We start from the raw sequence: 12,612 nt of genomic DNA on the forward strand, positions 1-12,612 counted from the left end.
TTATTTTACATTGAAGAAAAAATGGTCTTAAGTGTAATTTATCGCACTGTTGAGGTGGGTGGGGTGGGGTACTTCCGTAAACAAATGTGTCATGAGAATTATTGTTGCATGTGGGATGTAAAACTAAATAAAATTGGTGTGATTGGAGATCATGGTCTCTACGGATGTCAATGTCTGAATAATTATTGTCAGAACAAGCATAGCAAAAGGTGCAGTATGTCCAGTCAGTCATGTGGTTCTTTATTCTTTACGCCAGGCAGCGTTACATCTGATGCACACATATATTATCATAAGGTACTGTAGTCAAGTCCCAGTTCCACCGCAGCAGCTAGAACCAAACTCAGTCCTCACTATACATCTATCTTCCCTTTATAAACAACTTTCAAATGGGATGGTGGGAGAAAACAGAGACTTTTTACAAGATTCATAGTACCAGGGGATCTCTTCAGTTAAACAGAATGGACAGGATACAACTGAGACTGGGCTTGTTAAGAGGCAGGTTGGTACATAGAAATATTTATCCTGGCAAGAAACACATATAGCAGTCTTCTACAAGCTAGTCATTAGAAGCATTTGTAAGACAGTGTTTCAGAAAGATTTATTCTTTGGCGAGGCTCAACGCCCCCCAAAAGCAACATCAGAAGGTTGAAGACACTGAACATTTCAAATCAGCCTTTTTAGATGTGGGGGGCAACAGTGCTGATCAGGCAGGCCACCTTGCCTAAGAAATGGTAGGAGGAAACACTGGAGGAGAACACGGTCCTAAAGAGTAATGGATTTATGTACAGTAGACACAGGAGGGTACAGTTAGATCAATGGAGGTTTATAGTACAATCAGAGCTGGTTTGTGCATGCATGCATCTGGTTGGCTCCCAGACCAACACCTGATCACTTCCTTAACCCATATAGGCTACATGATCAGAAGAGGTGGTCAGAAAGGTATTTCTTACTAAATCAGTGTTCGTTGCTCTTGGTCCTGGAGAGATGAATGCAGTGTGTGCAGGCTTACCCTAACACATCTTATCCAGCTGCTCACAGTCTTGGGGTTTAGTTGATTTCTTGAATCAGGTGTGTTAGTGCTGGACTGGAAAGAAAGCCTGCACATACTACAACTCTCCAGGAGCAAGATCTAATGAAGTACTTCATAGTTACTAAATAAGTGATTTTAATTCTTAAAAAAAAAAAGAAAAAGATCATATCTCACATTTTAATCTTATAAAAAGGTGCTTAAAATAAATCCTTCCGTCTTTTCTTTGTTTTAATGAGAAGCGGTCGATAGTCGTTACACCACACAGATACATTACCCATGTACATACAGTCTACAGGGGGATGGAAAGGAGAGGGAATCTGCCCTCGCTTTTACAGATGGATGGATGGATCATATTAACAAGCAGCAATGGGAGGAGCCTGTACATAGAAAATGGTGCAACACCTCATAATCCTTAAATCATAACTTACATTATAGCACTTTGTTCAGGTCTAAACAAGGGTATAAATCAGTTGCTTGTCAACAGTGGTTTCCAGATGTTTTGTGCTGTAAAGCCTTTCACTATACCCCTCTGGACAAATCAAACAATGCTTTATGCCAACACCCACATTTACAAATATACGACCATCGATCAGGGACAATTAACTTATGACATCAGTTATGTCATGCTTATGACAGTCTTAAGTATCCTTTACGCCAGAGGGTTCCAGTTAAGTGTTAGGATTGGTGTGTGTTTGTGTGTACACGTGTGTGTATACGTGTGTAGGTGTGTGTGACATGTCTAAAGAGCGCGAGGCCTCTTGGGGTTGATCTGTTTGCTCGCCTGCTCCTCTTCCTGGAGTGTAGAACGGAAACCCTTCACTTTGTCTGAGAGAGAAGGAGAGAGAGAAGGAGAGAAAGGAGGAGAGAAAGGAGGAGAGAGGGGAGGAGAGAAGGGAGGAGAGAAAGGAGAGAGGGGAGGAGAGAAGGGATGAGAGAAGGGAGGAGAGAAAGGAGGAGAGAAAGGAGGAGAGAGGGGAGGAGAGAAAGGAGAGAGGGGAGGAGAGAAGGGATGAGAGAAGGGAGGAAGGAGAGAAAGGAGGAGAGAAGGGATGCTAAGATAAAAATCAGAAAAATATACTTGCTAATTACTTGCAAATAATGTGACTTATTCTGATCTAGAATCAGTTATAGAATACCCCATTACCTCTGAGCTCAGTGAGGATGTCTATTTTTTGATCCAGGATCTGTTCTAGCTGCGTGGCGTAAGAGTCCACATCATAATCCACCTCTTCTGTCATCTCCAACAACACCTTCTCATCCTCCAGCCAACGGATAGACTCCTGCACCGGACACACACAGAGAATAAAAGACACACCCTGAATAATATGTGTGTATGTACTTGTGTGTGTTTGTATGTGTGTGTGTGTACCTGGAACACAGCTCGGTGGTCCTCCAGGACCTGTTCCTCCATCTCCACCAGCTGAGACACAGCCTCATGGAAGGTAAAGAGCTGAGGAGACACCTCCTCTTCCTGGGGAGAGAGAGGGGAGATAGATAGAGGAGAAGGAGAGAGAGAGAGAAAAAGGGATGAGAGGGAGGGGAAGGAGAAAGAAAGGAGATAGAGGGAGGGGAGAGAGAGCACAGGAGAGGGGAGAGATTAAGAGAGTCAGAGGGAGGGAGGTGTTATGCTGAATTATGAAATCATTCCTATATTGAAGAACCACACACATTTTATCTGACAGTAAAATAAACTGATATTCTTTCATTAGTTGAGAGAGGCAGATTAGAGTACTAGTCAGTACATAGAGGGGTGACTGTATGGAAAGAGTGTGCGTATGTTCTTACGTTCTGTTCACAGAGCAGTTTGAGGTCATCCCTCTGAGGTGAGCTGCCGACCCCCCACTGAGCCTCCAGGACTTCCAGCTGGGTGACGCTGTGACCTCCCCCCCCCCGCCCCTCCATCATCACCCCTGGGTCCACCGTTAGCTCCTTCACCCTGTCGACACACACACATTTTTGTCATTTAGCAGACGCTCTTATCCAGAGCGACTTACAGGAGCAATTAGGATTAAGTGCCTTGCTCTAGGGCACATTGACAGATTTTTCCCCTAGTAGGCTAAGGGATTCGAGCGCACACCACACTCACATTAGTAGGATTCAGTTTTCCCTGACCATGTGATCTGACTGATCTGATTGGTTAAAACAGTCAATGAACCAATGGCAATGAATGGACATCTTATTGGCAGACTCAACAGCCTTGGTTTTTCAAATGACTGCCTCGCCTGGTTCACCAACTACTTCTCTGATAGAGTTCAGTGTGTCAAATCGGAGGGCCTGTTGTCCGGACCTCTGGCAGTCTCTATGGAGGTACCACAGGGTTCAATTCACGGGCCAACTTTTTTCTCTGTATAAATCAATGACGTCGCTCTTGCTGCTGGTGATTCTCTGATCCACCTCTACTCAGACAACACCATTCTGTATACTTCTGGCCCTTCTTTGGACACTGTGTTAACAAACCTCCAGACGAGCTTCAATGTCATACAACACTCCTTCCATGGCCTCCAACTGCTCTTAAATGCAAGTAAAACTAAATGCATACTCTTCAACTGATTGCTGCCCGCACCTGCCCGCCTGACTAGCATCACTACTCTGGACGGTTCTGACTTAGAATATGTGGACAACTACAAATACCTAGGTGTCTGTTTAGACTGTAAACTCTCCTTCCAAACTCCCATTATGCATCTGCAATCCTAAATTAAATCTAGAATCGGCTTCTTATTTCGTAAAACTGACTATCCTACCGATCCTTGACTTCGGCGATGCCATTTACAAAATAGCCTCCAACACTCTACTCAGCAAATTGGATGTAGTCTATCACAGTGCCATCCGTTTTGTCACCAAAGCCCCATATACAACCCACCACTGCAACCTGTATGCTCTCGTTGGCTGGCCTTCGCTTCATATTCGTCACCAAACCCACTGGTTCCAGATCATCTATAAATCTTTGCTAGGTAAAGCCCCGCCTTATCTCAGCTCACTGGTCAACATAGCAGCACCCACCCGTAGCACGCGCTCCAGCAGGTATATTTCGCTGGTCATCCCCAAAGCCAACTCCATCTTTGGCCGCCTTTCCTTCCAGTTCTCTGCTGCCAATGACTGGAATGAATTGCAAAAATCACTGAAGCTGGAGTCTTATATCTCCCTTACTAACTTTAAGCATCAGCTGTCAGAGCAGCTTACAGATCATTGCACCTGTACATAGCCCATCTGTACATAGCCCATCTGTACATATCCCATCTGTAAATAGCCCATCTGTACATAGCCCATCTGTAAATAGCCCATCTGTAAATAGCCCATCTGTAAATAGCCCTTTTGTACATAGCCCATCTGTAAAAATCCCATCTGTAAATTTCCATCTGTAAATAGCCCATCTGTAAATAACCCATCTGTACATAGTCCATCTGTAAATAACCCATCTGTAAATAGCCCATCTGTAAATAGCCCATCTGTACATAGCCCATCTGTAAATAGCCCATCTGTAAATAGCCCATCTGTACATAGCCCATCTGTACATAGCCCATTTGTACATAGCCCATCTGTAAATAGCCCATCTGTACATAGCCCATCTGTAAATAGCCCATCTGTACATAGCCCATCTGTAAATAGCCCATCTGTACATAGCCCATCTGTAAATAGCCCATCTGTAAATAGCCCATCTGTACATAGCCCATCTGTAAATAGCCCATCTGTAAATAGCCCATCTGTACATAGCCCATCTGTAAATAGCCCATCTGTACATCGCCCATCTGTAAATAGTCCATCTGTAAATAGCCCATCTGTACATAGCCCATCTGTAAATAGCCCATCTGTAAATAGCCCATCTGTACATAGCCCATCTGTACATAGCTCATCTGTAAATAGCCCATCTGTAAATAGCCCATCTGTAAATATCCCATCTGTAAATAGCCCATCTGTACATAGTCCATCTGTAAATAGCCCATCTGTAAATAGCCCACCCAACTACCTTATCCCCATATTATTTATGTTTGACTCCTTTGCACCCCAGTATCTCTACTTGCACATCTATCACTCCCGTGTTTAATTGCTAAATTGTAATTATATCGCAACTATGGCCTATTTTTTGCCATTCCTCCCTAATCTTACTACATTTGCACACTGTATATAGACTTTTCTATTATTTTCTGTTATTGACTGTACGTTTGTTTATCCCATGTGTAACTCTGTGTTGTTTGTGTCTCGCTGCTTTGATTTATCTTGGCCAGGTCGCAGTTGTAAATGAGAACTTATAGCTCAACTGGTCTACCTGGTTAAATAAAGGTTAAATATATATATTTTTTAACATTCTCAGGCACAAGAGTGAAGGACAAGCTGGGAATGAAAAACATTAAAAACAAAACACTGCTTCTGAAAGAAAGAGTTAAACATAGATGAAATGCAATAAATGAATGAAAGAGTAAAAGATATAATCATGCCACAACTGTTCTGACAAACTGAAACTGAATGACCAATGCTGGTTAAATAAATTATATAAAACAAGCTGTAAAACGTGAGGCCATGCAAGTTTGGAGCCATTCCTTACTAATATGGACACCAGACATAAGCAACCCTTAAGATGATTGTTAATATAAAAGAAAGGGGTTAAAAAGGGAATGAAAGGAGTAGATAAAAGTTACCCCTGGTCCAGGATCAGATTGATATATTTTTAATCACCTGATTGGCCTTATAGTTATTATATGGTTACAGTTGATTTGATCCTAGGTCTGTGTTTAGGGGTAACCTCTTCCTGGAGTGAAATGAGAGAGGACAGGTACATGATGGTAGCTAGTAGAAGTCGTAGAGAGGAGAGACCTGGTGGGAGAGTTGGGAAAGTCATCGTACTCGTAGGTGTTAGTGGGGGAGAGTTCAGCACGACCCCCCCCTCCACCACCCTGCTGCTGGGAGAAGGGGATGTCTGACGGGCTGATCCCAAACTCCTTCACTCTGTTTGGAGAGGGGGAGAGAGACACACACACACACACACACACACAAGGTAGAGGATCCGGTCAGGATAAGGGTTAATGTTTTGGCTCGTATCAAGAAGGGGGAGTGAGGAGAGGAAGAATATTCTGCAATGACAACTTGAATGAATTAAACTTCTCCCCATTGACTAACAGTCTTAGTAATTAGTAGTAGGTGAGATGTAGACAGTCTGTTAGGTTGAGGTTAGGCAGGTGAATGTCTCACCTGTTGGCGTATCTCAGAGTGTTTAGAGTGTTTTCACAGGAAGCCATTCCAGGAGATATAGTGGCAATCTGTGGGGGGATTAGCAGTTGGTACATCATTAGAAAATCATTATCGTAGGTGCTTTGTGGATAAACAGCAAACCAGGCCAGTATGTGTTAAAGGAGGTGTATATTATGTCACCATGCATGTCCTGGAGTTCTCCCCGATGAAGGAGTCTCTGAGGACCTGGGTCAGCTTGCTGGCTCTGAACGGAGTGTGGGGCTTGTTCCGACCCAGAGCCCTGATACACTCCTTGAGTGCCAGCAGACTCTTGTTGATCTCAGCCCCCTCCAGGCGTGTCTGGCGGTCAGCGCTGGATGTGTCGGCACCCCTCTCGTTCCCCGCCAAGTCAATCAGCGAGAACTTGCCGTGCATCTTCCCTCGCCGCCGCAGAATGATCTGGAACACAGCGTGGCTACGGGACGAGTGGGCATTGGCCGAGGTCTGACCTGACGTCCTGGGAGAGAGATGTTGGAGAGAGAGATCGACAATAAACAGCAGGAAAAGAGACAAAATTAGGAGAAATTAGACGATTTTTAAAAATCTTTTAGAACATAAAATGGCAATCTATTAAATAATCCCTCTCTTCCTCCGTGGTTTTACCTGCAGCTGTTTCCAACCTCTATGAGTTTGAGGACGTCTTCAGTACATTTGACGTCTCTCTCCTGCAGCCCCACCACCTGCACCTGCTGCTTCCCATCCTCCAGAACCCTCAGCTTGGCTTTCCGGTTCAGCAGGTCAAACACCTAGACAACCACAAGACAACGACAACACAACAACGTGGCCAGGTTAACACAACCACAACCACAACCATCCTCCAGCACACGCAGCTTGGCTTTATGTTCATACAAATAGGTCAAACTCTTAAATAACTACAACCACAAGATAACCATACACGGTCATATAAACACGGTCAACACATCCTCCAGGGGGTTTGAAGATATATTGGTCACTTCACTTGCCTTCCCGCTGTAGATCTCAAAGAAGGTGGCGAAGACATTGAGGTCTAACTTCTTGTAGTTTGGCTTCTTCAGCATGAGAAACACATCTCTCGCTGCACAGAGAGAAAAGGGTTTCACTGAAGAGACAACTTTACACAGAAGGAACACGTTTTAACTCAAGAAAAGCAACTTTATCCGTAAAGAGAGATATGGTGTAGTGTTCATACCAGCCAGCGCGTAGACTCCTTTAGAACAGTCCTGGTTCTTCCCAGAGAAGTCTCCTCCCATTGTCTGAAAGGGAAAGGGGTTGAGTCACCTCTCAAACAAAGGCAATGTGACAAAAAAAAGAAAGACTAGAAAGTGTGTGATAACAAACATACAGTATATGCTTTAACAAGTTAGGCCAGACAAAATGTATATATTTTTAAAACCTTTTACTGCCGTGGGCAAAATCAGGGTCACACAGTGTGTTTCTTGGTAGCCTTAAACACATTTGATGCTTAATAAAATGCAATAATGTTTATTAATTCTGAAAAATATAAATAATCTTCCACCCGTGAGGCCACTAGAGTGCGATTTGGTCATCTGACTGCAGGTAAGCCCAGCTTCACATAAAAACAACAATGAAGAAGGGTTAAATAAAGACTTCAAGGTGAATAGAAGCTGAAGCAGCTTATTACAGTAAGATGCCTCTAGTAGACTGCTATATATTTCAGATAGCACATCCATTATAAAAAACTATGTCTCCAGAAAATGTCTAAAACTCAGCCGGGACATATCCAACTTCTGACAGCAATTCTTTACCACTCGGCCATCAGATTTGCCACCAATGCTCCTTATAGGACACATCACTGCACTCTATACTCCTCTGTAAACTGGTCATCTCTGTATACCCGTCGCAAGACCCACTGGTTGATGCTTATTTATAAAACCCTCTTAGGCCTCACTCCCCCCTATCTGAGATATCTACTGCAGCCGTCATCCTCCACATAGAACACCCGTTCTGCTAGTCACATTCTGTTAAAGGTCCCCAAAGCACACACATCCCTGGGTCGCTCGTCTTTTCAGTTCGATGCAGCTAGTGACTGGAACGAGCTGCAACAAACACTCAAACTGGACAGTTTTATCTCCATCTCTTCATTCAAAGACTCAATCATGGACACTCTTACTGACAGTTGTGGCTGCTTTGCGTGATGTATTGTTGTCTCTACCTTCTTGCCCTTTGTGCTGTTGTCTGTGCCAAATAATGTTTGTACCATGGCTGCTACCATGTTGTGCTGCTGCCATGTTGTCAAATCAAATCAAATGTTATTTGTCACATACACATGGTTAGCAGATGTTAATGCGAGTGTAGCGAAATGCTTGTGCTTCTAGTTCCGACAATGCAGTAATAACCAACAAGTAATCTAACTAACAATTCCAAAACTACTGTCTTATACACAGTGTAAGGGGATAAAGAATATGTACATAAAGATATATGAATGAGTGATGGTACAGAGCGGCATAGGCAAGATACAGTAGATGGTATTGAGTACAGTATATACATATGAGATGAGTATGTAAACAACGTGGCATAGTTAAAGTGGCTAGTGATACATGTATTACATAAAGATGCAGTAGATGATATAGAGTACAGTATATAAGTATCCATATGAGATGAATAATGTAGGGTATGTAACATTATATTAGGTAGCATTGTTGTGGCTAGTGATATATTTTACATAATTTCCCATCAATTCCCATTATTAAAGTGGCTGGAGTTGAGTCAGTGTCAGTGTCAGTGTCAGTGTGTTGGCAGCAGCCACTCAATGTTAGTGGTGGCTGTTTAACAGTCTGATGGCCTTGAGATAGAAGCTGTTTTTCAGTCTCTCGGTCCCAGCTTTGATGCACCTGTACTGACCTCGCCTTCTGGATGATAGCGGGGTGAACAGGCAGTGGCTCGGGTGGTTGTTGTCCTTGATGATCTTTATGGCCTTCCTGTAACATCGGGTGGTGTAGGTGTCCTGGAGGGCAGGTAGTTTGCCCCCGGTGATGCGTTGTGCAGACCTCACTACCCTCTGGAGAGCCTTACGGTTGTGGGCGGAGCAGTTGCCGTACCAGGCGGTGATACAGCCCGCCAGGATGCTCTCGAATGTGCATCTGTAGAAGTTTGTGAGTGCTTTTGGTGACAAGCCGAATTTCTTCAGCCTCCTGAGGTTGAAGAGGCGCTGCTGCGCCTTCTTCACGATGCTGTCTGTGTGAGTGGACCAATTCCGTTTGTCTGTGATGTGTATGCCGAGGAACTTAAAACTTACTACCCTCTCCACTACTGTTCCATCGATGTGGATAGGGGGGTGTTCCCTCTGCTGTTTCCTGAAGTCCACAATCATCTCCTGAGTGTGAGGTTATTTTCCTGACACCACACTCCGAGGGCCCTCACCTCCTCCCTGTAGGCCATCTCGTCGTTGTTGGTAATCAAGCCTACCACTGTTGTGTCGTCCGCAAACTTGATGATTGAGTTGGAGGCGTGCGTGGCCACGCAGTCGTGGGTGAACAGGGAGTACAGGAGAGGGCTCAGAACGCACCCTTGTGGGGCCCCAGTGCTGAGGATCAGCGGGGTGGAGATGTTGTTGCCTACCCTCACCACCTGGGGGCGGCCCGTCAGGAAGTCCAGTACCCAGTTGCACAGGGCGGGGTCGAGACCCAGGGTCTCGAGCTTGATGACGAGCTTGGAGGGTACTATGGTGTTGAATGCCGAGCTGTAGTCGATGAACAGCATTCTCACATAGGTATTCCTCTTGTCCAGATGGGTTAGGGCAGTGTGCAGTGTGGTTGAGATTGCATCGTCTGTGGACCTATTTGGGCGGTAAGCAAATTGGAGTGGGTCTAGGGTGTCAGGTAGGGTGGAGGTGATATGGTCCTTGACTAGTCTCTCAAAGCACTTCATGATGACGGAAGTGAGTGCTACGGGGCGGTAGTCGTTTAGCTCAGTTACCTTAGCTTTCTTGGGAACAGGAACAATGGTGGCCCTCTTGAAGCATGTGGGAACAGCAGACTGGTATAGGGATTGATTGAATATGTCCGTAAACACACCGGACAGCTGGTCTGGACAGCTGAGGGTTAACACGTTTAAATGTCTTACTCACCTCGGCTGCAGTGAAGGAGAGTCCGCATGTTTTCGTTGCAGGCCGTGTCAGTGGCACTGTATTGTCCTCAAAGCGGGCAAAAAAGTTATTTAGTCTGCCTGGGAGCAAGACATCCTGGTCCGTGACTGGGCTGGTTTTCTTCTTGTAGTCCGTGATTGACTGTAGACCCTGCCACATACCTCTTGTGTCTGAGCCGTTGAATTGAGATTCTACTTTGTCTCTATACTGACGCTTAGCTTGTTTGATAGCCTTGCGGAGGGAATAGCTGCACTGTTTGTATTCGGTCATGTTACCAGTCACCTTGCCCTGATTAAAAGCAGTGGTTCGCGCTTTCAGTTTCACGCGAATGCTTCCATCAATCCACGGTTTCTGGTTAGGGAATGTTTTAATTGTTGCTATGGGAACGACATCTTCAACGCACGTTCTAATGAACTCGCACACCGAATCAGCGTATTCGTCAATGTTGTTATTTGACGCAATACGAAACATATCCCAGTCCACGTGATGGAAGCAGTCTTGGAGTGTGGAGTCAGCTTGGTCGGACCAGCGTTGGACAGACCTCAGCGTGGGAGCTTCTTGTTTTAGTTTCTGTCTGTAGGCAGGGATCAACAAAATGGAGTCGTGGTCAGCTTTTCCGAAAGGAGGGCGGGGCAGGGCCTTATATGCGTTGCGGAAGTTAGAGTAACAATGATCCAAGGTTTTTCCACCCCTGGTTGCGCAATCGATATGCTGATAAAATTTAGGGAGTCTTGTTTTCAGATTAGCCTTGTTAAAATCCCCAGCTACAATGAATGCAGCCTCCGGATAAATGGATTCCAGTTTGCAAAGAGTCAAATAAAGTTCGTTCAGAGCCATCGATGTGTCTGCTTGGGGGGGAATATATACGGCTGTGATTATAATCGAAGAGAATTCTCTTGGTAGATAATGCGGTCGACATTTGATTGTGAGGAATTCTAAATCAGGTGAACAGAAGGATTTGAGTTCCTGTATGTTTCTTTCATCACACCATGTCTCGTTAGCCATAAGGCATACGCCCCCGCCCCTCTTCTTACCAGAAAGATGTTTGTTTCTGTCGGCGCGATGCGTGGAGAAACCCGCTGGCTGCACCGCCTCCGATAGCGTCTCTCCAGTAAGCCATGTTTCCGTGAAGCAAAGAACGTTACAGTCTCTGATGTCCCTCTGGAATGCTACCCTTGCTCGGATTTCATCAACCTTGTTGTCAAGAGACTGGACATTGGCGAGAAGAATGCTAGGGAGTGATGCACGATGTGCCCGTCTCCGGAGTCTGACCAGAAGACCGCCTCGTTTCCCTCTTTTACGGAGTCGTTTTTTTGGGTCGCCGCATGGGATCCATTCCGTTGTCCTGGTTGAAAGGCAGAACACAGGATCCGCGTCGCGAAAATCATATTCTTGGTCGTACTGATGGTGAGTTGACGCTGATCTTATATTCAGTAGTTCTTCTCGACTGTATGTAATGAAACCTAGGATGACCTGGGGTACTAATGTAAGAAATAACACGTAAAAAAAACAAAAAACTGCATAGTTTCCTAGGAACACGAAGCGAAGCGGCAATCTCTGTCGGCGCTGGAAGTACAAGTCTTATTGTATTGCTACCATGCTGTGTTGTCATGTGTTGCTGCCTTGTTATGTTGTTGTCTTAGGCCTCTCTTTATGGTGTTATGGTGTTGTGGTGCTCTATTTTTATTTTTAATCCCAGCCTTTTGGTAGGCCGTCATTGTAAATAAGAATTTGTTCTTAACTGACTTGCCTAGTTAAATAAAGGTTCAATAAAATAAATAAATAAATGTATTTAATAAAAGGGGTAACATGACCAGGACCCAAACTTTAGTCCCTGTGACTGTCATTCCAAAACTATTATACCAAAAGTGTAAAATATTTTGTTGTACTAAGGTTGTTTAGTATTTTTGTAAGTGGCTGAAATAGTATTTCATTTTAATTTGTTTTTATCTTTTATTAGCTTGCCTCACTTTTCAAAAATGAAATCCGTTAAACAGTAAATAAACTTTGTAAGGCCTTAGCATTAAACATCCAACACACACTGAAAGTGTTCAACTCACATGTGTTTTCCCACTTCCTGTCTGTCCATAGGCGAAGCAGGTGGCCATGCCCCTCTCAAAGATGGTCTCAACCAGTGGCCGGGCAGTGAACCTTGGGAACGAGGGAAGAAATGTTTTAGATAGGTCAACCAAATCACAGTAAAGATAATTTAAAATTACAATATTATACACTACCAGTCAAAAGTTTTAGAACACCTACTCATTCAAGGGTTTTT

The 12,612-nt window shown here is 44.4% G+C and overlaps 1 protein-coding gene across 4 annotated transcripts in view; it reads right to left on the bottom strand.

The window, feature by feature from the left end:
• Positions 1-210: 210 nt before the first annotated feature.
• The window catches only part of LOC115117190 (kinesin-like protein KIF2A), a 31,747-nt gene continuing 19,345 nt past the window's right edge, over positions 211-12,612 (bottom strand). For 2 of the 4 annotated variants that reach the window (XM_029645654.2, XM_029645653.2), the window contains exons 10-20: positions 12,398-12,488; positions 7,422-7,485; positions 7,216-7,307; positions 6,857-6,999; positions 6,395-6,710; positions 6,215-6,282; positions 5,840-5,971; positions 2,816-2,966; positions 2,400-2,501; positions 2,175-2,310; positions 211-1,855 (exon numbers count right to left, since the gene is read on the bottom strand). In XM_029645654.2, the coding sequence (XP_029501514.1) occupies positions 1,770-1,855; positions 2,175-2,310; positions 2,400-2,501; positions 2,816-2,966; positions 5,840-5,971; positions 6,215-6,282; positions 6,395-6,710; positions 6,857-6,999; positions 7,216-7,307; positions 7,422-7,485; positions 12,398-12,488 (1,381 nt within the window). In that variant the 3' untranslated portion in view covers positions 211-1,769. Of the gene's footprint in view, positions 1,856-2,174; positions 2,311-2,399; positions 2,502-2,815; positions 2,967-4,030; positions 5,972-6,214; positions 6,283-6,394; positions 6,711-6,856; positions 7,000-7,215; positions 7,308-7,421; positions 7,486-12,397; positions 12,489-12,612 lie in introns of those variants that run through there. The other 2 variants (XM_029645655.2, XR_010460581.1) reach the window with 2 other exon arrangements.

The sequence above is a fragment of the Oncorhynchus nerka genome, linkage group LG22, assembly GCF_034236695.1.
Source record: "Oncorhynchus nerka isolate Pitt River linkage group LG22, Oner_Uvic_2.0, whole genome shotgun sequence".
NCBI lineage: Eukaryota > Metazoa > Chordata > Actinopteri > Salmoniformes > Salmonidae > Oncorhynchus > Oncorhynchus nerka.